Source organism: Spermophilus citellus (assembly GCF_964194105.1).
Source record: "Spermophilus citellus genome assembly, chromosome: 12".
NCBI lineage: Eukaryota > Metazoa > Chordata > Mammalia > Rodentia > Sciuridae > Spermophilus > Spermophilus citellus.
The window spans coordinates 6367790-6395352 of record NC_138198.1 but is presented as its reverse complement, the minus strand read 5'-3'; the positions used below and the strand labels follow the sequence as shown (position 1 = coordinate 6395352).

General features: G+C 41.3%; 1 protein-coding gene across 2 annotated transcripts in view; it reads left to right on the top strand.

Moving 5' to 3' along the window:
- Window positions 1–7156: 7156 nt before the first annotated feature.
- The window catches only part of LOC308631964 (contactin-associated protein-like 3), a gene marked incomplete at its 3' end in the record, with an annotated part of 203915 nt that continues 183508 nt past the window's right edge, over window positions 7157–27563 (top strand). For both annotated transcript variants that reach the window (XM_081263514.1, XM_081263513.1), the window contains exon 1: window positions 7157–7603. In XM_081263514.1, the coding sequence (XP_081119640.1) occupies window positions 7519–7603 (85 nt within the window). In that variant the 5' untranslated portion in view covers window positions 7157–7518. The remainder of the gene's footprint in view (window positions 7604–27563) is intronic.

Below are 27563 nucleotides of genomic sequence, written 5' to 3'. Positions count from 1 at the left end.
ACTGCTGCCATTAGAGTAATGCCTACGCAGTACTGTAAGGTAAGTGGCCCATCCCAGTGGTCAACACTTATTCATGTATAAAACACCTACAGGATTCCCTGCAAACATGACCTGTTATCACTTACTCAAGACACCAAGCAATATCTCACCTGGAGTTGCCCATTAAACTGTGTCCCATAGGTGAATACAATTTTGCTTTTGCCATAAACCTTACATTTTGAAAGGGAGGCTAAAAGGGTTTTTTTTTTTTTTTTTTTTTTTTTTGGTACCAGGAATTGAACCCAGGGGTGCTTAACCACGGAACCTCATCCCTATCCCTTTTTAGCTTTTACTTTGAGATAGGATCTTGCTAATTTCTTAGGGCCTTGCTAAGTTGCTTAGGCTGGCTTTGAACTTGTGATCCTCCTGCCTCATCCTCCCGAGTTGCTGGGACTACAGTAAATGCACCCAGCCTAAAAAGGTAATTTTTAAAGGGAGAATGAAATGCATCTAAATTAACTGCTGAAAAAAAAAAAGACTAATGCTATTTAGTAATAAGACTAACATTTTGATGGTTGATTCAACTATAGCAATACCAGAAAACTTTAGGGCTCAAATGAATCCTTATGAAGTTAATTTTTGTTTAAGAGTGAAATTTGCATAAGCATGTAGAATTTCAAAACCTATTTGCCCATCCTTTGGAGAATATTCTGTAGCTCTTCCTTTCCTAGTGAAAGGAAACCTCCTGTATCACTAGGCACCATATGCGTTAACGGACACTTGGCGAATTGCAATCTGTTAGAACTGTTGACAGAAATAAAAAGTTAATAAAAGCAAATCATATGAAACAAAATAAGTAGTAGCCCTAACGTGGTTGCGAATCTCTCTTTAATGATAATTATGCATAGGTGTTTATTGTGGAATATTAAAATTTTATAAATGTACACTGGCCATTCAAGAGAATAAATGTATTGGCACAAAACCCTTTGAAACCACAAAGAGTGCTCTTTATCCATTATTCATGTGGAAATTGTGTTGGCAAACCTCATTCTACAGTGCTGCAAGAAATTATAGAGCATCAGGAGGCCAAGCTCTAACATTTAACCATGCCTTCCTGGGAAAAATAATATTTTGAAATGTCCTTTAGAGCCAAAGAAGAGTGCATTTGCTTTGAGATAGAAAGTCACCTGGTGACAAGAAAGCATTTTATATTAATGATTGTTAGTTTTTGAAAAAGTTCTTAAAGGACCTAATAATTTAATTAATGACAATGTGAATAATTTATTGAACACTTACTATATATTTCAGGTAGTAGTTGGCCGCTTTGCATAAGTTCTTCTCAAATAATCTTCACAAACTACCCAGATGAGATATAATGATGCTCATCATAAACACATGAAATTTGAGGCCTAGAGAGATCTAGTGTCTTGCTGTAGGAGAGACAAGCAGGTTTCTAAATTTTTGGCGCTTTATCTCCAGACCATCTTATTCCGGAGTCACAGGGTTCCCTAAATATCAAGTGTGACCAAGTATTCTGTCACCTCAGGGCTGCTTTGTTTATTCATCTTTCCTCTTTTCTCTCTCTCTCCCCCTCCCCTTTTACTCAGGGGAAGTTTCTTTTAACCTTTGGAACAGAAGATGCATATGATAAGTCGTCTGCAGAGACTCTTATTTAATATTCTTAGGAAATTCTCTACAGGTGACCTTCATTTCCCCTCTGTCACCACCAGGAACGTTGGATGTGATCCCACATCCTGGGTACAGCCCCTGGAGCTATCTGAGTTGGCCGAAAACATTTTGTATCATACAGAGAACAAAACTTTCCCCTTCTTTGATATTTTGTATTTTGAGAATTTTGTGCTCATATTCATTATTGGACTGAGAATAAAACTGCATGTTTTTGTGTAGCGACTAGGTTTCTCCATGCCCTGAGTCCTTATGAAACCACGACCTTACCTTGGCCAGCCGCCTGGACCCTGAATAGAAGGGCATCAGGCTAAGTGTGCTCCTTGTGCCCGCTTGTATCTCTGCCTCGATGTGCAACAGCAGAAAGTGTGGCCGACTCCACGTGCATAGCCTGTCCTCTTGTCTTCTACTGCGCACTCAATGCCAGCTTCTAGATTGTGCCTTTGTAGTGTGTGTGAAAGCCACAGCCAGTCCTCCCAGGAGGAGACGACCCCACACTCCTCCCCACCACATGGAGACCTGGGGTCCAAGAGGCTCTCTAAGGCACCCAAAGCTCCTTGGCTGGCAGCACAAAGTGTGCTGTCCCCCAGACTCAGAGCTGGTTGGGGACGGATAGGAATTCCCTGCACCTGCTGCAGACAGAACAGCTTCAGCCCCTTTAGACTCAGAAATTCAGGCTGCACCGAGGCTGCTCCAGTCCTGGAGCACAAATGCAGGCAGATCTGAAAGCTCCTCCAAACCTTGTCCATTGATTCTCCTCCTTTAAAGAGGAACAATTACATATAAGAGGTTGTGAGGGGAATGGGAAAATAAACAAGGAGAGAAATGAATTACAGTAGATGGGGTAGAGAGAGAAGATGGGAGGGGAGGGGAGAGGGAATAGTAGAGGATAGGAAAGGTAGCAGAATACAACAGTTACTAATATGGCATTATGTAAAAATATGGATGTGTAATCGATGTGATTCTGCAATCTGTATTTGGGGTAAAAATGGGAGTTCATAACCCACTTGAATCTAATGTATGAAATATAAAATGTCAAGAGCTTTGTAATGTTTTGAACAACCAATAAAAATAAATAAATAAAAAATAAATAAATAAAGAGGAACAGTGTTTCCTTAGAGCCGCAGGTCAGCAGAGTGAAAAGGTGTCCCAAAAGCAGGGTGTCATTATTTCAGCTGGACGTTTCACAAGGACAACTGCCTTCCTGTCTTCTGGGAATGGCTTTCTGCAGAGACTAACCTAAGGGTCAGTTTACTTCCAACAAAACTGGAACATGAATAAATTCATCTCTGACATCTGACTGGCCCCTTTCTTCACCCTCCCTGGTCCCTAGCTCACCCCTCCTCTCGTCGCCTGATCCCCAAGCTCAATTCAGTTGATCTCTCTTACATTAAAGTTTGTCTCCCATATTAAGGAAACGATCTGACATCCACAGGAGATTTCATGATAAATGTTAGCCCAGCTCAGTGGTGGAATGTTGATTTACTGAAATCCAGGGTGGCTTTTCTATCTCCTAAGATCACATTCTAATTTTGCCACTGTGCCTCCTCCTCCTCTTCCTCCTCCTCTTCCTCCTCCTCCTCCTCTTCCTCCTCCTCTTCCTCCTCCTCCTTCCTCTTCTTCTGTTAGAGATTTATAGTTATATGGAGTAGTTGGGTTCATCAATACTCATATATGCATAGAGTTGGATTTCAGCTCACAGTCCTCCTCTTTTCCTTCCCTCCCCTGTTCTCTTTCCTCTACATGCTAGACATCCTTTCTCTATTTATTTATATTTGATTGGTTCTTTTTTATGCATAAAGGTGAAATTTCCTGTGGCGTATTTATATACATACATAACATGATTTTTTTATACCTTTATTTTTATGTGGTGCTGAGGATCGAACCCGGGGTCTCACACGTGCTAGGCGAGCGCTCTACCGCTGAGCCACAACTCCAACACATGAGTTTTTAAGAATTCATTCTGCATTGCCTCCCCTCTCCCACCCCTCCACTCTGCCTCTCAAGCTCCTTCGTGTATTCTACTGATCTTCCCTTTATTTTTATGATATCCTATCCTTCCCTCTCCCTTTCCTTCTTTTGACTTAACTCAAGCAAATAAGAGTAAATATTTGACCCTTGATTTTCTGAGTTTGGCTTATTTCACTTAGCACCATATTCTCCATTTCTATCCATTTACCGGCAAGCCCACTTATTCTATGTAGAAGATTCATCCAGATTTTGGATGAGAATTATCTTTTCATGCAAAAGAAAACATTGGAGAGAATGTTTTCTTTGATACCTGGACCCCTATGGTGTCTTTTTGTAGCAGTATTGACGTGATTTGTTGTTTATATAAATATGAAATCAGGGAATTTATATATAACAAGGCTCTATTAATAGCTATGCAAATTTTTATCACATAGCCATTGATTATTATTCTCTCCTCTTCCTCCCATTTCTTTCCAATTAGTCTGGGATGAGAGACTGGCAAGGAAATTTCAACTTATTTACCATTTATTTTATATGTATATTTTAACCTATTGCACTTTGGAAGGATTAAATTTTTAGACCAGTTTGTTGATGTCACAGGAAAAAAAATATGATGTTTTAGTAAAGAATATTTCTTTTTATAGTTGAGCACAACTTACTTTCCCAATTGGTCAGGAACGGTGAAAATTGTTTTCTTAAAATATTGATGGATGTCAGAAAAGCAGAAGCGAGGCCTCCTCTTTCTCTGCTCCGTGGGAACATCGATCTTTCCGTTCTGTGAAGAATAAGGAAAGGTAAGTGGGCTCAGGTGACTCCCCGATGCTGCAGTTAATGAAAAGCTCCACTTGCAGCATGATGTTCAGCCTGATTGATCTTCCCTGGGACCAAAGCAGGAGGAGAGGGGACTATTTGATATCAAAGTTCTGGTTCAATTTCTGGATGTAGAAAGACTTCAGCACCTGAGTTAAAAACAAAACAGAACTCAGGTTCATCCTCCACCCTCCACCCTCCACCCGCTGAGCCTCCATCACAGAATTAGAGGAGGCTCCTCCACAACCTTGGATACCTGTCCCCGGGGTGTGCGGTCCTTCCCTGACCTCTGGCTGTCCCCTGCTGGCTGACGCCCACTGGGGTTGGCCACGGAGAGACCCCCGAAGGAGTTGGAGGGGCTGCCAAGTGGGGCTCAGAAGGCCTTTTAATCCTGCGACTGCCGCTCCCTCCGGGGAAGCCCCGCTTGTGGCTGCAGCCAAGCCAGAGCCGCGTCTCTCCTCCCTCTGCCCCTTGGTGGCAGGGGCTCTCTGCTGTCACTCTCCTAAGGGTGCCACGCACGTGGTGGGGAATTCTAGGGTTTGGACGAGGGTCCCCAGCGGGCCATAGGTTACAGGACCAGAGAGTGGTGCTATTGGGAGGTCATAGGACCTCTACGGGGTGGGGCCTTAAGGGAGGTCCTGGGGGGGGCGTGACCCTAAAGGGGGGGCGTGACCCTGGGGACCCTGGTCTCCCAGACTGTCTCTGCTTCTCGGCTCTTATATGATGTGAACCCTTTGCTCTTCCTCCTCATCCATCCGTGAGTGCTGCCAGAGACCCGAACTGCCTGATCTTGGACTGGACCCTCTAGAACAATGAGTCAAAACCAACCTTTTCCTCGTTAGAAGTTAATTGTCTCCGGTGATTTTGTAATAGTAAGGGAAAACTGACTTAAAACGTCAGAGTGGATTCTGCTTTCTACCTTGACAAATGCAGTAGTGTAATTTTAAAAACTGAATTAATATCACATTAGGTTGCTTAGGAAAAATATAAGAAAAAAAGTATTCTTAGAGATGTGGCATCCTTGTAAGAGTAGACAGTCGGACTTTTCCCCCTTCCTGTGCTGGGGATGGAACTCTGGGCCTATGTGCCCATCAGGATAGCGCTCTCCTGCCGAGTTACACCCGCAGCCCCCACTGAAAGTGCTATTAGAGTAGCAAGAAAACTGACATTTTTGGTGTTCTCATTCTAATTTTTAGAACTGAAAGTTGAAGGATATGATGGATTCCAGCTCCAATTGGAATGCATGTGGTACATTACTAAGATGAAATTGCAGAATGAGAATACAGCACGTGGCAAAATTACATTGAAATAAAAGATGCACAACCTCGCGCACAGGGTTGTGTGTGTTTGTGAAGAAGAAAAGCAAAAATTGCAGGTTGATATTTTGTTGTTTCATTCTGGGTCCAATTTACAAGATGACTTCCAATTTCTGTTTTTATCTCACTCCAGGCAATTAATCTGTCAATCAAGATTTCACATTTATAATAGAAGGGAGATGAGTGGAGGAGAGGAAGGGGGAAGCAGGGGGAGGGGAGAGACAGGAGCAGGGAGGAACTGCAGAGTGAAATTGAGGAATCGTGCTGTGTACATACATGAATATGCCACAGTGAATTCCACCTCTGTGTATATCTATGGAGCATGAATTAAAAACACAAATAGGGAGAAGACCGGCAGAGTAAAGGAAGCAGGGGGAAGGAGCAGGGCAGTGAGAGTAGAAGTACTGAGGATCCTAATGAAGCAAATTATATTCCATACACGTACGACGTCAAAATAACCCCACTACTGTGCATAATGCATTAGTGGACCAATAAAAAGATTTTACACTTATATTTTTTTCTGTAATGAAAGAAGTGTAATTTTCATAGTTCTTGTGCAAAAGTAATTTAAGCAAATCTAATTAATAATTCGTGAATGACTTCTTAAGATTCTTCTGTATGATTATGACATTTGAGTTCATTTTAATGAAGAAAAAGGCTTTCAGGAGTGATTTGAAAGATGATTTTATGAAAAGAAGACCAAAAAGTACACACAGCTTTCATTCCTTTGAGACACCTTCTAAACATTTAGTAACTCATTTCTGGAATCTCGCGGTGGTACTTCCAGGGAGTGTGCCCACCTTCTGCCTGGGCTGTGAGTTTAGGAAGCACCCGAAGGGGAGGATCCTGGTCCCTCCTGTCCCTGCCCTGGCACATGTGACGCTCAGGATGAGCTGCTCCTGCAGGGAACCCCTCCTCACCACCCATGAGGGGGCTGCGCCTTTGCAGGGAAGGCTGGAACTACATTTACAGTTAGACTTCTAGAAAGGCCAGAGCTAGGGTGAGGGGAGTAAGCATTCGTCTCTGGTGCAAATTTTAAGTAACAGAAATCAAGATAAATAATGTTTTAATGCAATATTAAAATAATAAAATGCACCCCCAACAAAACCCCCAAATGAAAACCCCTGATGAACAAAATAGCAAATGTTAAATGAATTCAGTATCCATCCCGCACTGAGCTTCCATTCTATTCTGAATCCCAGCGAAGCCCAAGTGTGCGCTTTCGCAGGAGTCACGCTGCGGAGGGAGTTCTCTCTGCTCCATCTTTTGAGCAGAACAGGAACCGATTTCCTCTGTGTTCCCTGCTCTCCTCTTTAGATGAACCGTCCAGTGGTAGCATCGGCTCTGAGCACCTGCAGCCAGAGGAGTGCGCGCGAGGCGGGGGCTCTGCGCCCCAGTGGGGAGGAGCCTCAGGTGTGTGGCCGTGGAGGGCGGCGCGGGGGCGTGGGCCGGGCTGTCGACTCCTCCCAGGCGCGCGGTGCCCCTGCCACCTCCCGGGAGCGCCTGCCACCTCCGGGACGCGCCTGCCACCACGGCTAGGAGGCGCAGCCCAGCGCAGAGCGGTGGAGGCGCCCGAAGGCCGTCGTCCTGCGAGCGCTGCAGCGGGACAGGCGGCTCCTCCCGCGCCAGCCGGCTGCGCGGGGCGAGTGGGAAACCCAGAGCCGCGGAGCGCGGGAGCCCGGGCAGCGCAGGGCGTGAGCGCAGGCGACCCGAGCCGCCGCCGTCCTCGCAGCCGCGGGCGCCGAGCGCAGCGAGCATGGCCTCCGCCGCCCGCACCTTCTTCCAGGTGCTGCTGCTGCTGCCTCCGCAGACCTGGAGCTCGGCAGAAGCGGGGAATCCACGTAAGTTCAGCGAATGCTTTGCTACTTGGGCGAGGCTACCTGGAAAACTTTGTATTTTCATTATTGGTGATATTTGGACTTGAACTTGCAGGGCATGCTCCTGAAAATAAAGAAGCTTTAAGGAAACCTAGTCAATTGCAACCTGAAAAATAGAATTTTTATTTACAATAGACTTTCATCTTGTGGAGGGAGTTTAAAATATATGACGGATATTTGACTTTTTATCTATATATTTGAATGTACATTGAGAACGTTTTTTTTAATAAAACTGAGAGGAACGTGGCAATAAGGGATTAGCCTACAAATGCTGTCATTTATTTATTTATTTTTTTTAGGATTGTAGCACCTCAGGAATTAAGTCTAAGAGGGAAATAATTTGGCAGACATTACATCATATTGCATCAATTTAGATGTTAGCAGCGTACAGTTTTGCAGACGTTGGCAGCTTCAGAGTTAAGGTGCTAATTAACTCATGCGCTACGGGGATGGAGCACCTGTAGGTGAAGCTAAATTTTAGAACACAAATTTAATAATCTGCCGCTGCTAGCTCGAGGGCCGTGCCTTGCTAGGGAACTTCATTTCTCATAGTAGAAAGTTGTTGCTTACAGACAAAACTTAGTCGTTTAAGTGATCTTGAAAATTGCACTTCTCTGGATGCTAATATTTTATATTTTTAAATTTGACATTGGAAGCCTTTATTAAAGAACGAGCTATATTTGAATACGATGCTAATATTCCGAATACTTCAGCAGAACCCAATGCACCCATATTTTATCATACATTAAAATATGTTAAAAGTATTTGCTCGGATTAAATCTCTTCCTAAAGGATATTTCCTTTCTTGATTAATTTAAGCCAGCCCAGAGATTAGAATTTTGAAAATATCTTCCTCCTTGTAGTAAAATCACTTTAATTTTCTTTGATTTTTCTTTCACTGGAGTCTCCCCAGTCTGAGTCTCCAGCTTCTCCTACCAAAATCTCCTTTGAAACGAGCAGATCAGTGCTAGTGGCTATGCTCAGAAATTTAGATTGCTGCAGGATAGCCAGAGGTAGCTTTCAGCGGTTCGCCTGAGCCACCCTCATGAAGTTTGTCGCAGCTCAGTGTTTTCCTGCTCTGAAGCCTCACACCAGGGCACACACTGGCACAGGTGGCCTGAGCACCCTGCATGGCCACGCTGTCCTGCTCCTCTAGGAAGGAGCTCCTGATCCTTTGGTCACATGTTGTACCGTGTTTCAGATTCAGCTTCAAATTGATTTCGTGGAAAGTCTTTGTCAATAGAGCAGGGAGGTTTAGGTCAAATCAAACTCCTTAGGTCCTGCAATGGAAATCGCTGCTTTGCTTAAACAAGTCCAGAAATGAGAAATGAACTCTTTACAGAACGGGGAGTAAAGCCACCCAGCCCTGGGCCGGTAGACTGCAGCAATAACATCAGCCACGAGAGGCCGCTCTTGCCACTCACTGGCGGGCTTCAGAAGCCTCCCCTGGAGGGAAGTCCCGCAGTGGTGTCCAGAGGAGAGTCTCGCACCAGCTTGCCTGGGTCTGTTCCTAGGCGATGGCATTCAGGCTGCAGGATTAGTTGTTGATGGTATTTTGCTTGGAATCCAATGGAAGATGCAGAGTCAACCGGAGTCGGGCTGCTCCCTTTCACAGTGAGCATCCTTCTTGGAAGAGGAGGGGGCACCGAGATGAGCTCTGAGGAACCCACGTGCGAATGTTCAAAACGAGCTCCTCACTCATCTTGGTCTGGCCGGTCCCTGGCCGACACCGAAAACCCCAGGACTAGAGTTTTTTCAGTCTCCCTTTTGTTGAGAGTTTTAAGATTTTCATATTCAAAGCATTTTCATTCTTTTTAAATTGCCTTTTACAAAGAATAATTGTTCTAGATAAAACTATGTAACTAACAAAAATGAAAACATCTTGAATACCAAGAAGAGAACAGTGAAGACTCGTGCCAGGCTCCTCCTGCAGGCCCTGGACTCCCTCAGGTTATTACAGCTGGTTCTCCAGAAGCAGAATCAGCACCACCAGGGCAGCCAGGGCATGAAGTGAGGTCCTGGGAAGAGCCAGCCAAGATCTGGCCTTTTAGGGGTTCTGGATTTTTCACTTGAATATTAGTTTACCTGGCAAGTGAATGGGGAATTTCCATCTTGGGAGGATTCTGCCTGAAGGGGATTATTTTCTTAACTTCTATGATGATGGGCTTGCTTTCTTCTTCCTTCTTCTCTTTCTTTACCTGTATTTATCCTGTATACTCTCCATGTTTCTGGAGATGAAATATCTAGAATGGATTGCATTCTTTGCATTTTAGGATAGTTCCTGATACTGTAAAATCTCTGAATGAGTCACCTGTTTCCCCCCTGAACTCAGCCATGGTTATGACATTTTGAGGACAGACCCCCAGAGTTCTGCCTTGTCTTTATGTCCTTTCGTCTCTTGTTGGTTCTCTCACTTGCTACCAAGGACATGAACACACCTCTGCAGGTTACAATCACCCTAGTTCTGTTCCCAGTTCCCTCTGAACACCAGGACACTGTGGAGGTGGCTGTGCAGGAGGATCTGACTTCCATTGGATCTTACGTTAATCAAAATTGGTGCCTAATAATGAGTCTGAGTTTTTCTCAGCATTCATATTAAAGTTGTTTTCTTGTCTTGTCATTTTCTCTCCTGTCTAAGCGTGGATGAAAGGTCACTGATGGCTCTCACCCAGCACCCAAAACAGTGGGAAGAATGCAGAGAACAGTGCAGCTCTGAGCACTGATCTCAGGGGTGTGTAATCAAATGGTTGGGTGGATTTTATGGAAGTGCCTGTAACTGGTAAAATGCTGAGTTAACAGCCTTCTGTGTGGCTTTTCAGTGGACTCATTTATTCATTGCTTAGCTACACACACTTTTACTTTTAATTGTTTCTTTTTTTCCTATGTAGTTGTTATTTTTTCAGGTTCACCGGCCTGGTTGGGAGAAGAAGGGCAAACCTAGCACAGAGTTTGTGGTTTAGGAAGGTGATTCATTCATAAAGCGATACTGTTTTAGTCAGCTTTTTTGCTGCTGTGACTAAAAGACCTGGCAAGAACAATTAGAGGAGGAAAAGTTTATTCGGTGGCTCAAGGTTTCAGAGATCTTGGTCCATAGACAGCTGGCTCCATTCCTCAGGGCTTGAGGTGAGGCAGAGCATTATGGCAGAAGAGTGTGGTAGAGGATAGTAGTTCACATGATGATCAGGAAGCAGAGAGACACTCCACTCACCAGATGTAAAATATGTACCCTAAAGCCACACCCTGCCTGCCTTCAGTCATGACCCAGTTAATCCCATCAGGGGATCAATTCACTGATTAGTTCAAGGTTCTCGTAACCCAATCATGTCTCCTCTAAACCTTCTTGTATTGTCCCACACATGAGCTTTCGGGGACACCTCACATCCAAACGATAACAGACTTAGTGATATGTGTTAGGAAGAGTACCTCATACTGTAGGTGGGTAATTATTTCAGCAGATGCTTCAATTTGGACCTTTCAGTAATACCGTTAAGAAAAAGAATCTAGATAAGTAACAGACTGTTCAATTTAGTGTCCAATGGGGCACGGTAAAAGATAGAGTCCATATTGTCTTTCTTCTTTTCCTCCAAACTCCATACAGACAGACTTTCTGGAGCATAAGCAGTCCATGTAAATAATAATCACTTCCGAAAAGTGAATTTGACCATGAAGAAACCCAATTACTCGTTTTTCCTCTTTTTCTCTCCTTTTTGAATGACTCTGTCACCAACGTATTCAATGAAGCTGAGCAGAGAGGCATTCACACTGGGTAAGGAGTGGCCGAGGACCCTGGTGCCGGGTTCAGACACCTTCTGCAGGGTGCAGAAGGTACCACAGAGTGGTAAGGGTGGGCCTTTGGGGAGACAGTGCTGTGTGACCTTCAGCACATTGTCACAGGCTGAGAAGGGTGTGGAGGGAGGCTTTCTGATTACAGGAGCCTAAGAAAGCTTAACAACTAAATGCTACCCATGATACTGCACCAGATGCTTGTTCTGTAAAGGACATTATTGGGAACTGGTGAAACTTGAACAAGATTGGAGGATTAAAAGTTGGACTTGTATCCAAGATGACAGTCAAATTATGGTTAAGTGGGAACTGTCTTTGTTTTGGAAATGCATGTTATTCAGGGGTGATGATATATATTCATATAGCTCTGTCTTCTCCATAAATTCAAGATTGTTTGAAAATTAAATGCTTATTTTAAAAAAAATCATCCAAGATGCATTTAAAGTCATCATGGAACAATAGAATGACTCAAATAAGTAAACTTAAATTGATGCTTTTACCTAAAAGCATGTAGACTGAATATCAAGAGGATAAAAAAATTAAAGAGTTAGTGAGAATTAATGGTACATTTACTCATGGATTATATTAGCCTACATTTCTGAATGACAAATGCACTTGGCACTGGGATCATTCCCCCATTCTTTCCAGGAACATTTGGTGGCTGTGACTCCTACATCAGACTTCTTCAAAGTACTCTCTAGGACTGGGCTGTCTGAATGAATCCCTTGGACTGCCTGGATAGTGTCTTCTGGAACCGCCCCCCTCCCTTGTGATATGACTTTTCACTGAAAGGCTGATTGCTGCTTGGCCTGTTTTTATCTCTGTTGCCTGGTATTGGAGAAGCTGGATCATAATATGGTTGTACTCATGCCAAATGTGCTCTCTCTGCATAAAGATAGGACTTTTCCACTTGACATATAAAGTATAGGACTGTCTTAAATATCCTTTGTCAAGAATTTCATACAGCTGCTAAGTATGGTACTAAGTATGGTAACTTTCAAAAGGAACTCATGAAATCCATTTCCCACTGACTCCCAATTTGAGTCTCACAAGTACGATTTTCTAGTGAATGAAGTGTATGTCTAGTCCGATTCAGATTTCATAGTGAATCTACTACTCTCATGATAAAGATGGAAAAATTACACAAAGTGGGGATAAAAATGATATTGTTTGTGTTTGAGTTCATGAGCATTTTTTAAAACAATTTGTTTTGTAATAGTTGCTTTTATTTTATTTGTTAATTTTTATGTGGTGCTGAGGATCGAACCCATTGCCTCACTCATGCTAGGCAAACGCTTTGCCACTGAGCTACAGCCCCATCCAAACAAGTATCTTTGTTGTAATAAAATGGAGAGTGATTAAAGTCTAAAAACAATGGACATTGAAAAACAGTTGTAACATTGTGACTACTGGATTGCAGTTTAAACAGTATATCTATTCAATAAGGCAGCAATTAAAATTATTCCTAAGAAGTGAATTACTAAGAAAAATGGTCTAATACATATCAGCTGGGCTGTGGTTTTAATTTCTTATTTGTTTTAGGTGCAGTATTAATCTCATCTTTTGAGAATGAAAAAGACCAAGGTGTTATTTGCTTCTGAATCACAGAGATGTTTATGCCCCTTAAAATAGTTGCAACTGAACTATTAAAAGGATTATATACTAAACCAGCATATTGAATTATTCCTTTTAACTCAATATATATCTTCCTAAATTTTTTAAGCATGTAGAAAGGGGTATTTATTATGTATAAAACCAAGTATACATTTTCTGGCATATACATTATGCATTCATCCCTTTTATTTTTTGTTTTTATTAGTGCATTATAGTTTTACATAATTGTGGGGTTCATTTTGACATATTTAGAAATGCATATGACATAACTTGCTACATTTTAATCCCCAGTACTACCCACCTTCTATACCCTCCTCCCTCTCCCTGATCCTCTTCCTCTACCATGTTGGTCTTCCTCCTCTTAATTTATTTTAAAATTGGCACATTATAGTTGTGCATAAAAGTAGAATTTACTGTGATATATTTACACATGCACATGACATAATTTGGTCAATTTCATTCTCTGGTCTTCCCCCTTTCTTGTCCCTCTCCACTGTAAGTCCTCTTCATCTAATCCACTGTTCCCCCTTCTATTTTCATGAGATCACCTTTTTCAAATATTTTTTATTTCTCTTTAGCTTCCAAATATGGGAGAAAACATTCTACCCTTGACTTCCTGAGTCTGGTTTATGTCACTTAGCATAATATTCTCCAGATCCATGTGTTTGCTGGCAAATGCCATACTTTCATTCTTCTTTATGGCTGAGTAGAATGCTATTGTGTATTCATACTGCGTTTTCTTTATCCAGTCATCAGTTGAGTGATATCTAGGTGGGTTTCATAACTTGGCTATCATGAATTGTGCTTCTATGAACATTGCATGTATCATGTATCAGTATTGAATGCTGATTTTAGTTCTTCATAATAAATATCAAGAAGTCGGGGTAGCTAGGTCCTGTGGTTGTTCCATTCCTAGTCTCTGGAGGAATCTCCACACTGCTTTCCAGAGTGGTTGGCTTAATTTGCAGTCCTACCAACAATGTGTGAGGGTACCTTTTCCTTTACATCCTCCTCCTCATTTATTATTATTTGTAGTCTTTTTTTTTTACTTTTATAAAATTGATTTTTATTTTTTTAAATACATGACAGCAGAATATATTACAATTCTTATTACACATATAGAGCACAATTTTTCGTATCTTTGTATAAAGTATGTTCACGGCAATTCATGTCTTTATACATATACTTTTTTGCATCATAATTCTTATTACACATATATACCACAATTTTTCATACCTTTGTTTGTATATAAAGTAGTTTGACACCCAATTTGTGTCTTCTTACATGTACTTTGGATAATGATGTAGTCTTGATGACTGCCGTTCTAACTAGAGTGAGATGAAATCTCAGTGTAGTTTTGATTTGCATTTCCCTGATTACTAATGATGTTGAACTTTTTTTTTCCATTTATATACATTGGTCATTACATTTCTTCTTTTGAAAACTATGTTTAGTTCATTTGCCCATTTATTAATTGGGCTTTTTTGTGGTATTAAGTTTTTTGAGTTCTGTTACATATTCTGGATATTAATCTCCTGTCAGAAGAGTAGCTGGTGAATTTTTTCTTCCATTCATGGTCTTGTTTTCTTCACTATACAGAAGCTTTTTAATTTGATGTCATCCTACCTATTGGTTCCTGGTTTTGTTCCTTGAGCTTTAGGGTCTTATTAAGGTAATCAATGCCTGCAACAATATGTTGGAATGTTGAGCCTAAGTTTTCTTCTAACACTTGTAGTGTTTCTGGTCTAATTCCTAGGTCTTTTAAAGCCACTTTGCATTGACCTTCATATAGGGTGAGAGATGGAGGGATCTAGTCTCACTCTTCTACATATGGATATTCAGTTTTCCCAGCACCATTTTGTTTAAAAGGTTATGTTTTCTCCAATAAATATTTTTGATACTTATGTTAAGGATCAGGTGACTGTATCTACGTGGATCTGTCTCTATGTCTTCTATTCCACGCCGCTGGTCTTCATGTCTGTTTTTATGATAATACCATGCTGATTTTGTTTTGGTAGCTCTGTGTCATATTTGAGATCAGATATCGTGATGCCACCAGCATCACTTTTATTTTTCAGTATTACTTTGGCTATTCTTTTCTAATCTTTTATTCTCCCAAGTGAATTTTAGGACTGTTTTTTCTAGTTCTGTGAAGAATGTCATTGATATTTTGATGGGAATTGTATTGAATCTGTGTATTGCTTTTGATCATATGGCCATTTTGACAATATTACTTCTACCTATCCAAGAACCTGGAAGATCTTTCTGTCTCCCGAGGTCTTCTTCAATTTCTTTCTTCATTGTTCTATAATTTTCATTGTAGGCTTCTTTTTTTTTTACCTCCTTGGTTAGATTTCTAAGTATTTTATTTTTTTGAGGCTATTATGAATGGAATTATTTTTCTGATTTTTTTCTTAGCAAATTGGTTATTGAAGGATAGGAAAGCAATTGATTCATGTATGTTGATTTTGTATCCTGCTACTTTGCTAAATTTATGTGTCATTTCTAGAATCTTCTGGTGGAGCTTCTTGGGTCAAATATAACAAATATAAAATTGTTATCAGCAAACAGATAATTGAACTTCTTGTTTTCCTATTTGTATCCCTCTAATTTCCTTTTCCTGCTTGATTGCTCTGGCTACAGTTTCAAGGACTATGTTGAATAGGAGTGGTGAAAATGGATATCCTGTTCCTATTTCTAGATGAAATGCTTTCAGTTCCCCTTTTAGTATGATGCTGGTTTTTGGCTTGTTATATTCAGAATTTTTGATGTTGAGAGATAAGTTCCTTCTGTCCCTAGTTTCTCTAGTGTTTAAACTGAATGCGTGCTGAGGATTATTAATTGCTTTTTCTGCATCAATTGAGATAATCATGTGATTCTTGTCCTTAACTCTATTTATGTGGTGAATTACATTTATTGATTTGCATATGTTGAACCAACCTTGCATTCCTGCAATGAAACCCACTTGATCATGTGTGGTTTGAATGTAGTTTGCCAATGTTTTATTAAGAATTTTTGCATCTATGGTAATCAGGGATATTGGTCTAAAGTTTTTTTTCCTTGATGTGTCTTTGTCTGATTTTGATATGACGGTGGTACTAGCTTCATAGAATAAATTTGGCATGAGCCCTCCTTTTCTATTTCATGGAATAATTTGAAGATAATTGTCATTAATTCTTCTTTGAAGTTCTGGTAGAACTCAGCTGAGAATCCATCTGGTCCTAGAAGGTTTTTTTTTGTTTGTTATTGTTGTTGTTAAAATTTTAATAGCTACTTCAATTTCATTATTTGATATTGGCCTAAGTTTTTTATAGCCTCATGGTTCACTTTGGGTTATATGTGTCTAGGAATCTGTCAATATCTTTGAGATTTTTCTAGCTTATTGGAGTATAAATTTTCAAAATTGTTTCTACTGGTCCTCTGTATTTCAAAAGTGTCTGTGGTGATATGCCCCCTACCCCGCTTATCTCTAATTTTGTTAATTTGGGTCTTCTTTCTCTTTCTTTTGATTAGTTTGGCTATGGATTTATCAATCTTATTTTTCTTTTTAAACCATCAACTCTTTGTTCCCTTTGTATTTTTAAAATTTTCAATTTCATTAATTTTGGTTCTGATTTTAATTATTTCCTGTCATCTACTGATATTGGTATTAGTTTGTTCTTTTTCTAGGGCTTAAAGTGTAAAATTAGCTTTATATTTGGTGTCATTTATTTTTTAATGTAGGAACTCACTGTTATAAACTTTCCTGTGAGAACTACCTTCATACTATCCCAGAGATTTTGAAATTTTGTACTTCTATTTACATGTGTTTCTAAGAATTTTAAAATTTCTTCCCTAATTTCTTCTGTGATCCATTCCTCATTTAAAAGTATATTATTTATTCTCCAGGTTTTAGAATGGTTTTTGTTTTTTATCCTGTCATTGATTTCTGATTTCATTCCATATGATCTGATAGGATGCAAGGAATATCTGTTGTTTTGTATTTGCTAAGATTTGCTTTGTGCCCTCCTATATGATCTGTTTTAGAGAATATTTCATGGGATGCTGAGATCAAAGTGAATTCAGTTGTTGATGAATGAACTATTCCATAGATATCTGTTAGGTCCACTTAATAGTATTTTTAATTTCTGAAGAGTCTTTATTTAGCTTATATCTGGATGATCTATCCAGTGGTGAGAAAAGTGTGTTGAAATCACCCAGTATTATTGTATTGGGATCTGTCTGAGTCTTTATATCATGTAAGGTTTGTTCTATGTAAGCAGGTATATTGATGTGCATAAATATTTAACTATTATCATATCTTGTTTTGGGATAGTTCCCTTAACCACTATAAAATGATCTTTTTTGTCTCTTCTGATTAATTTTGGCTTGAAGTTTAATTTTTTAGATGAAAGAGTAGTGACTCCTGCTTACTTTTGATTTCCAGAGCCATGGTATATCTTTTCCCATCCTATGACCTTCAGCCTGTGCATGTTTTTGCCTGTACAGCAAGTCTCTTTTGAACAACATATGGTTAGGTCTGTTTTTTTCTTCCAATTTGCTAGTCTGTGTCTTTTTAAAAAAAATTTAGCATAAAGTATTAAAATCATCTTGAATACAATTGAGATTCACTCCTGCCAAATAAATATATCCTGAACAGAATTAATTACTTTATGCTTTTCTAATTAATCAAGAACAATATTCTAAATATTTTAGAAAAACAAAAATTGACACATGTATCATACTTTTTTTTTCAACATTGATATTCTCTAGAAAATGAGTTTTTTTTAATTTTTATTTTTCTGGCACTAATGATAAAAACCCAATGGTGCCTTACTGCTGAGCTACATCCCTAGCCCCCTCCTTTTTTGTCTGTGTCTTTTAATTGGAGAGTTGCGACCATTTACATTCAGTGTTATAAAAAGATAATTTTTGTTTCTTATTGTTTTGATTTATTTCTAATTTTGAATTCAGATTTTATTGTGTTTTACTTGATTATGCTTCTGCTAAGTTTCAACCATTCACTGACTCTGATACTCATTTTTTATTTCTTCTGCTTATAATTTTTAATAAACATGTTCTGTATTGCTGACTTAGTAGTCACAAATTCTTTTAGTTTCTGCTTATCTTGGAAAGTTTTTTATTCCACTTAAATTATGAAAGATAGCATTGCTGGATGTAACAATCTTGGTAGGCAACTATATCTTTCAGAAATATATTTCAAACCCTCCTGACTTTTAGAATCTGGGCTGAAAGATAGGAAGAAAGTCTAAATGTCATTTTCTGTTTTTCTCTTGTGAGTTTTAAAATTTTTATCCTTGTTCTTATCTTAGGCATTTTAATTATAATAAGACTTGGAGAGGATCTTTTTTGACCTTGTCTCTTTGGAGTTCTATGTGCATCTTATATTTGTGTTTCTATCTAGTTTTAAATTTTTTTGATATTATTTCATTGAAAAGTTTGATATTCTTTAGTTTGTATTTTGGTGGCCTTATCTATGCCAATGATTTTTAGATTTGATCTCTTAATGTTATTGCAGATTTCTTGAATATCGTCGGCATGGTCTCTTAACATCTTTTCCTTTTTGTTCACTCTGTTTTCAAGATTACACACTTTGGCCAGGCACAGTGGCACATACCTGTAATCCCAGCAACTCAGAAGGCTGGGGCAGGAGAATTGAAAGTTTTAAGCCAGCCTCAGAAATTTAGTGAGGCCCTAAGTAACTTAGCAAGCATTTGCCTCAAAATAAAAATAGATAGATAGGATGGGGATGAAGCTCAGTGGTAAAGTGTCCCTGGGTTCAATCACCAGTACCAAACTAACTAAATAAATAAAATAAAATAAAAAATTGCATATTTTGTCTTTGAAGCTGAAAATCTGTCTTATCTATTGCTTTCACCTGAATTTCTAATTTGATTTATTGAGTCATTTTCAGGATTTCTGTTTGATTCTTTTTTCAGAATCTCTCTCTCTTTATTGAAGTGTTATTTCACTTCCTGTACTTTCTTAATTCATTTATCATATCTTATTTTAATTACTTGAGTATTTTAACTGTGAACTTTCTAAATTCTTTATTTGAAATCTCCTCCACTGTGGTGTCAATGGGATCAGTTGTTGAAGTGTTATGGGATCGATGGGGGGACTTGTTCCCTTGCTTTTTCATATTGTCTGTATTTCTACCCACTGCTGGGATGATTATCTCTTCTACTTTGATGCAAGGGACTAGTTAATGAGCTGCTTTATCTTAAGTTTTCTAGACTGTGTGAAAATCCAAGTATGGGTCCTCCCGGTGTGTATCCTCTGCTAGGCCCAGTATCCACGACTGTTAAGGTGCTATTCCAAAATCCCAAATAAAACTCTGGGTCTTATTTAAGAAAAGACAAAGGATTTATTCTGGCCAGGGCCAAGGGAGCAGAAAGCCCCAAGAAGATGAACATGGGTGAGAGAGCCATTTCAAAACAGAAAACCACAAGAGAGGGGTGGGAGAGCCAAGCAGAGTCACTTGGTAGCAATCTGCAACTGCGGGGCCTATGAATACACCTTCCTAAGTTGAGTATTTTAACTGTGAACTTTCTAAATTCTTTATTTGAAATATATTTAATATAATATTAAATATATTTTCAGAAATATATGACTTATAGTTTCTTGACTTAACTTATTCTATAGTTAAATACCATGGAAAGTGTTTTTTTTTTTTTTTTTTTTCATGCCACTGCATCTTAGGCAAATGTAAAGTTAAGGGAGAGGATGTACATATTGGAAATCATTTGGAAGTCTTAGTCTTGATAGCTCAAATCTTCTATGACTTTGACCTTGAATTCTCTGGCTTGTGGCTAGAATCTTTTCACTATCCTTTCAACAGAAACCCCATATTTATGGAATTCCAGACCCAAAGGGAAAGAGTTCTTTGGAAACGGAGCAAGCAATTTGAATTATTCTTTGACATCCTGGAATAATTTGATTTAAAATACTACCTATCACTTTTAGATAGCCATTGAATTAGAGGTGCCTCCAGTATAGGAAGATAACACTTGTTTTGGATTTTGAAATGTATTATCTTTCCAACAAGGTGGTAAAATCTAAGTTGGATGTAGCATTCAGGGGCAGCAAGTTGACGGGGTGCACAGAAAGTGAGAGAAAAGCTGTGAGATGCCTGGTATGGACCTGAGGGTCCCAGAGACCTGTGTCAAAGGCTTGGTCCTCAGGCTGGTGCTTCTAGGAGGTGGTGGAAGCTTTATAAGAGGTGGGGTCCAGTAAGAGGCCTTTTGGTCCCTGGGGGAGTGCCCTTGAAAGAGTGTGGGCTCCCGGCCCCGTACTCCATCCCTTTGCTTCCTGACTGGGGAGGTAGGTGGATTTGCTCTGCTGTGTTCTCTGCCATGATGAGCTGCCTCTCCACAGGCCCAAAGTCAGGGGCCGATTTATCATGGACTGACACCTCCCCAACTGTGAGCCAAAGGCAACCTACTGTCTTTATAAACATTTAATTATCTCAGGTATTTTTTTTTTTTTTAAATAGTGACAAAAGCTGACTAGCACATAGGAGAATTAAAAACACATTGTCCCCATATTGTATTTACCCAGTAAAATCACCATTGGGACGAGGTGGTTTTGTACTTGCAGAGAATACTTTGGGCTTACTTCATAAGAAAATGAGAGTTGAAAATACAGTATCATGACTCTTCTGATAGTTGCCTACACCATACCCTCAAACTCCACAAGAGGAGTGTCCTCTTGAACTTCCTATACTTAGTCTGCCCTCCGACAAGTCCCTGTATCTAATCTTTTTGAGGATAGCAGTGAAGATACGGTACCAGTAATGGACTTGGATGTAAAAGTCACTAGAAGAAGATCCTAACTTTATTTTGAAGACAAATCCATTGACACAGATACAAGGAGAAAGGCATTTGAAGCAAAATCCCTATGACAGCAGATCAACTTTTAAGGATGGTTCACTTTGGGTCTCCAATTTTAGGTACTTTTGAGGTTATATATCGCCACCATAGAAATGTATCTAAACGCTTGATTTTTCTCCACTTTAAGGACTTGTGCTATGACTTCACATTTTTTTAATAATTAAGATATTTATAATTTTGTTGTAAGAAGATCCATAGGAAAAGTGTTATAATATCAAATGGCAAACATTTTGTAACATTACACACAATTATTTTCCCTTTTCCTCTCTAGCTTCCACATAAGACAGAAACCATACAACCCTTGACCTTCTGAGCTTGGCTTATTTCACTTACCGTAATGCTCTCAGGAACTTGACGTTTTTCTATAGGAATATACAGAAATAAATATTTGTGTAATGTTACAAAACTGTCTTGTTCCATGTGCGGATGATTCTTGTGCTAGTTTGAACTGTTGTACAGCATCAGGGGAAAAGTTCACAGTTAATTAAGAAAGCCCTAGGGCCTATGAAATTTTATAGCACAGCTTGTTACAAAGCCAAAAATTTGCAAACATCACTAAAGCTTAGGGAAAGTGTCCCAATAGAGCAAGACGCTGCTTAGTTTTAAGAAAGCAACTAATCCACCCCCTGCTGTTCTCTTTGTCTGTCAGCAATTCCAGAAACCCAAATAATCTCTAAAATTGTAATAAAACTATAAAAATATCTCAGATATTATGAATCAACATAGGGTAATAATTTGCTATTCTTCATGTATAAAATAAGACACTTATTAATAAAACCTGGGCTATAAAAGATTTATTTCTGGGCAATAATGTCTTCTACGGAATTAGCTCCATTTTTTACGTGTTTCCCTAGAAGACAGATTATATGTGCTGGGAGACAGTTCTCCACGGGTCTCTGGAACTTCTTCACACTCTGCAAGCCAGGCATTGTCATTTTAAGGCTGTGTGTAGAGCAGAATCCTGGGTCCCATTCATGGTGTCTGCCTCCAGAATAAAGGATGTAGTGTTTACTGCCTGTGGAGAGACGTCCAGTTCCTGAGAGCATGACGCTAAGTGAAATAAGCCAAACGCAGAAGGTCAAGGATCGTATGTTTTCTCTCATATGTGGAAACTAGAGAGGAAAAAGGAAAAGAAAGGTGGGGGTGGGATCTCATGGGGAGACTGGGATGAGTAGGAGACAGAAGGTCAGTGTGAGGGGACATCGCTGAGCTGCTCACTGCCTCTTCCTGAGACAGCAGGGTGGGTTGGTAAAGCTCCCCTGCAGGTGCTAGGTCCTTGTTGTGGGGTGAGGACTGTGAGTGAGTGGCTGGTGGGCATCTGCAGGCCTTCCCTGGTCAGCTCAGCAATGGCCAAATAAGAGGTGAGCCAGGAGGAGTGGGGCAGGGAGCGGGTGGCCTGCCAGTGTAGGTTAGGGTCATAGTGCACTGGTCTGCAGAATAAGTCCGTGTATTTATTCAATTTTAACACATCTGTATTTAGAAAGCAAGTTTTGCCTTCATGCTACATCTCATTGTTAGGTTTTTTTTTTTTTTCAGCTTAAATCCATGCTCCTAGGAAAGCAGACCAGTATCTTCACAGCCTCTCTTGATCCTTTTCTGAGTTACCAGTTCCCCTGCCCCTTCATCCTGCACCGCAGTACAGTACTCCCTCAGACAGGCCTGCAGCTTCTTCCCTACCCCTTCTCTTCGTGGTCTGCTGACTTTCCCTGAACCATCTGTATTTCCTGATCTCTCTGGGAGGCTGAGGAGCAGACTTCACTATCCGTGTGATGCCTTTCCAGTCGCCCACACTCTGCTCTCTCCACGTGTTTTATTGCAAACCCCTAATTTTCGGGGGACTCTGGTCTTGCTGCGCTGCAGTGGATCCCTTAAAAAAGGCACCATGTCCACTGGACAGCACTGCATCGAGAGGGGTTTGCCACCCCAGCCCCTGGCACAGCACCCGGGAAGTGATCAGCGTCCAGTATTTACGGTGTGAACAGGTGCATCGCTGGCTCCGACTGGTGGACACACAGGGGAGGATGAGGCTGGACGGGTCAGTGGAGCTGCAGCCCCCAGGGTGCTGTTAAGTGGAGAAAGCCAGAAGGGTGACTTTGACCCGAGAGTCCCTTTACTTTTGCAGCTGATATTTGGAATTCAAATCTAGGCATTGCATTTATCTGCTGTGACTAGCATTTCCCATTTTGTGAGATTCACAATCTAAATGGGCTTGCATTTATTTTTTAAACAACTATAAACTAAATCATGAAGTTAATGTGCTTGTCTGTGCACTCTCGTCTCGTTTATCACTTATTTTCGTTTGTAGCTCTCACAGGATAAAGTCCTTGATGTTAGAATGTTAAAGTCAATGAGTCTTCATGACTTTATAGTCACAGGTCCCTAAGTCACTTGGACACGCTGGTGCCAACAGGTATTCAGCATCCCTGTAGCAATTTTTCTTCAACAAGTCCAACGTCCTTCAGAGGGGGAGATGGGATGGGCCCCGTCCTCTGGCTTCTGCTTCCTGCCATTGACTTACACAAGATGTAAACAGGCTTCCGCGGTGTTCTTCCAAGCGCCATCTCTTCCCGGGGTGGGTCACGGGATTGTCTGTCACTCCAGGAAGCAGACGCTCCTCTGCTGGTCCTGCCAGTTGCTTCCTCACCTGTTCACCACAGCAAGGGCCCTGTCTGGAGTGAGGTCCTTGTGTGTCTACCCACCTGCTGCTGCACGTGGCTGCCACGCGGCTCCCCTGCTCCCACTCCGCAAGGCGCAGCTGTTCTGCATGAGATGCACCTGAGTGTTTCCGTGTGCACACAGGTGAGAGGGCTCAGGGCAGAGCTGGAGCTGGAGTGCAGCCCCAAGGTCAAGGTAGAGGAGGAGCTGAGAGGAGGACAGAGGGCACTCCAGTACAGGAGGGACAGCACGGGCAGTCAGCGTGCACCAGCTCAGGCGGGCCAGGTGCAGGAAATGGGGAGAGCATTAAAGGAGGAAGCTCATCTGAGAAATTTGTAGGGGACCCATCTATAGCCTACAGGGTAAGAAGACCAGAAGGTGGAGGGCACTGAGTGCCAGACATCACACCTAGATTTCAGAACGCGTGCAGAGTGGGGGCCCTTAGAGGTGTTTGAGATTGTTAATGTGTGACTTATTTTTAAAAGGTTTCTGCTGTGGGGATCGTAAGGTATGTGTTGGGCAGTAAATCAGCATTGGCTGTAGGATTAGTTACCCAGTGAAGCTGAGGACCTAGGGGAGGATGATGGCGGAGATAATGGAAAAGCATCTGTACCTGCAAAGGAAAAGGGGTGTGATCCTTGGTGATTTCCTGGCTGTGGACTGAAAGTAAAGGGTAGGAACTAAGGGACAGTGTTCCTATTGGACATCCTTCAACTGGAGGTAGTGAAAGCTCCAGGAGGCTTAACCATGAAGGAATCAAAGTTACCACTGATTCATGCCCAACTGGATTTAGAAATGGCAAAATCCTGTCATGGAGTCGGCTCTTCCTGCTTCCAGTGGGCTCCCTGCTTCACTGTAGAGCAGCTGTTACGAAGCAGATCCCGGCACATGATTAATTAGCTTAGAAACATGATCATTTTCCTTGCTCTTAGTGACTTCCAGTTCTACAGATCATATGGCTTTGTCTGTCCCCTTCCCGAGGACAGGGGCTGGGAGGTCCTGTATTTGCTGAATGAATGGTGGATACTGGCCAAGGGCTCAGCCAGAGTCCCAGGTTCTTCCCTCAGTCACCCAGCTTGGCTTCCTGACCGTCCTTGAACCAGCCCCTCCCAGAAGCACGTGCCATTCACCTGGCCAGATCTGCATCAGGTGCCCACCCTGGACTCAGCCAGGACGAGCCCCATTCCAACACCACAGAGTGAGGTTTAGGGAAAGCAGTGACTGAAGTCCATCGAATAGACTCAAGACCACTTGAAACAGAGGTTTTTGCAAGGAGAAAAGCAGACTTTAAGTTTAGCGTTATCACTTCTGTTCCCTGAGCGGAGTGTGCTGTTCCTAGAATTCCCCCTGGGTAGCAACACACAGGTCCTGCAGATTCGAAGCGAACACTTTCAGTGCCTTCTAAATAAGAGCTTTATTTGGGCTCTCACTACACTAGTGCTAAGGAATTTTCAGAACCAGAATCAGAGATACCAGGGAAGAATGAGAGAGCACTGCCCAGGGTGGACACATGGACATGTGCTGAGAAAGGTCTGTGATAGTCCCAGAGGCCTCAAAGTTCAGCACACACGCCCTCCAGAGCTCTGGGAATGCCTGTCTCTGTTTCTTCCGCTCTCTGGTGGCTGCCCATACTCTTGGACTCTTGGCTTCACCTCGCATCTCTCCCTCCATCTGCCTCACCCTTCAGGTGACAATCGCAGCTTCTGGGGATGGGATGAGGGCATATCCTTAGGAACCATGACCCTCTCACCCACAGCATGCAAGATTCACCTCTTCTAAAGACATTTGATCCTGAATACGGTGTGGTCTAATCTCTAAATCACAGTCCTCAAGCAATAGTGTCATTTCTCATTCACATCTCCATAGCAGGATGCCAGAAGGGGTCCTCTTTCAATTTGAAGACCCTCTCCCTGTCCCCTTCTCCTTGTGGCTTGTCCTCTTTCCTCTGAGATATGGGCTCAGTCCTCCTTTGAATCATCCACACAGTCATCTTTATTCCTTTCTTAGCACGAGAGTCCAGAAGCCCCTCACACTGTCCCTCCTCTGGAGCCGTGTGCAGGGGGCAGCTCAGCCTGCAGTGCCAGTTGCCAGGCTCAGAGCTGCAGTTTTGTCCTTGAGGCAGTGCCCTGGCCACTTCCTTTCAGAAGCTGGGTTTGTTCCTAAGCAATTAAGATGCTTCCATCTTAGACAGTATTGTCTACATTTTTTGCTCTTTTCTGTTTTGCCTATGAAGTGTTTTCACATCTCCTTCCTGCCGCGACAAGCACAGCCATTAATTCAAGAACCAGAGGAGCATTGGGGGTTGAAGAAAAAACAAACAGACACACATAGAGAAAGACCTGGGGCCAGGTGGTTCAGCCAACCCCGATGGGGCAAGACTTGACACCAGAGCTAGCTCAGCACATTTATTATATAGGATTTGTCATCAGAAGGTTATTTGTGAGAAAGTTTTAGCAAAGCAGGCAGCGTGAAGGATGTAGCAAAACTTGCAAGACATTAAAGTCATCTTGTTATGCTCAGAATTATCTGTCCCTGGGAGTTGGTGACTGAACTCAAGTTTCTGACTGATACAGCAGTGCACCTTTGCATATAGCCTCCTCGGCTGGCATTGCCATAGCAACTGGGCCACCTTGACCTGCACCTTTGCACAGGAAGTTCCTAGGCAAATGTAGCCCTATGAGGGAATCAGAAGCTATCGCTCAAGTCACCACTCTCCACACTTTCTCATATCAGATTCTAAACTTCTTCAACTTAGAACCAGGCCTCTCTCTGTCCTCAATGATCCTCTGTGTATGGTAGGTGCTCAATACAATTTTATTGAACTAGCAGAACAATCAATATATTCAAATGAAATGATGCTTTGAAAAATATTATCATCTCTGACTGACTTAGGAAGGTGAAGGCAATTGCATATATATATATATATATATATATATAATTTTTTTTTAAAGAGAGAGAATTTTTTAATTTTTTTTTTTAGTTTTTCGGTGGACACAACATCTTTATTTTATTTTTTTGTGGTGCTGAGGATCGAACCCAGCGCCCTGCACATGCCAGGCGAGCGGGTTACCACTTGAGCCACATCCCCAGCCTGCTCATATTTTTTAAAGCATTTTTATCTCCACATGTTAAAAACTGAATTATAAGATTAGCTTACCTGTCACTCCACATTGCATTCATGCATCAAAACATCACCTTGTACCCTATAAACGTATACAATGATTTGTCAAAAATATCAAACTTAAAAAGAAAGATTAGTATTCTATGAATGCAGTGTTGGTTTCTGTGAAGTCCATACACTATTTTGAATGTTCCTTGTCTTATATGAGCATACTGCTGAAGAATGGTTTCTGGCCCACACTTTCTCAAGCAGTGCAGTTCAAATCACCAAGCTTGCTGTCAACCAGGGATGGCAGGGTGAGTGTGACGCCAGGCAGGGGCTGGTCAGGTGGGGGGTGGGGACAAACAGAGTGGGATCAGGAGGCCCGCAGGAAGGACGAATCCCCAGGACCAGGTGGAGAAGCCCATTTTATGAACGTTCTCTTCTTCAAACTTGTAAGTTTTGGCGAGACTAGTTGAGTCACCCGATTAAGTAACAAGGCAACAAGACGTTTTTGTAGTTGTTTTTTAGGGAAGTCTAACAGTTTTGAATAGGTATAAAATAATCTTGTAGAAAACATTTAATATAATTTTCAAACATGATTTTATAGCAGAACAGTAATATAGCATACACCTAGTGGAAGTGAATCTCTACCTTTGGCTGGTGAGAGTAACTAGGAAATATTTTTCTGTAGCAGCACAAATAAAACTCTACAACCTTCCATGCTGAGTCAAACACATGGAAACACGGCGACTTTTGACCAAACTTCCAGGTAAGCCGGAGGAAGCCCAGGCCTCCAACAACTGGGGGGATGCCCAGAATTCAGAGTGATAGGGAAGGAACAGCAAGGAAATTGAGGTGCCAGCCATGTGCTTTTAAA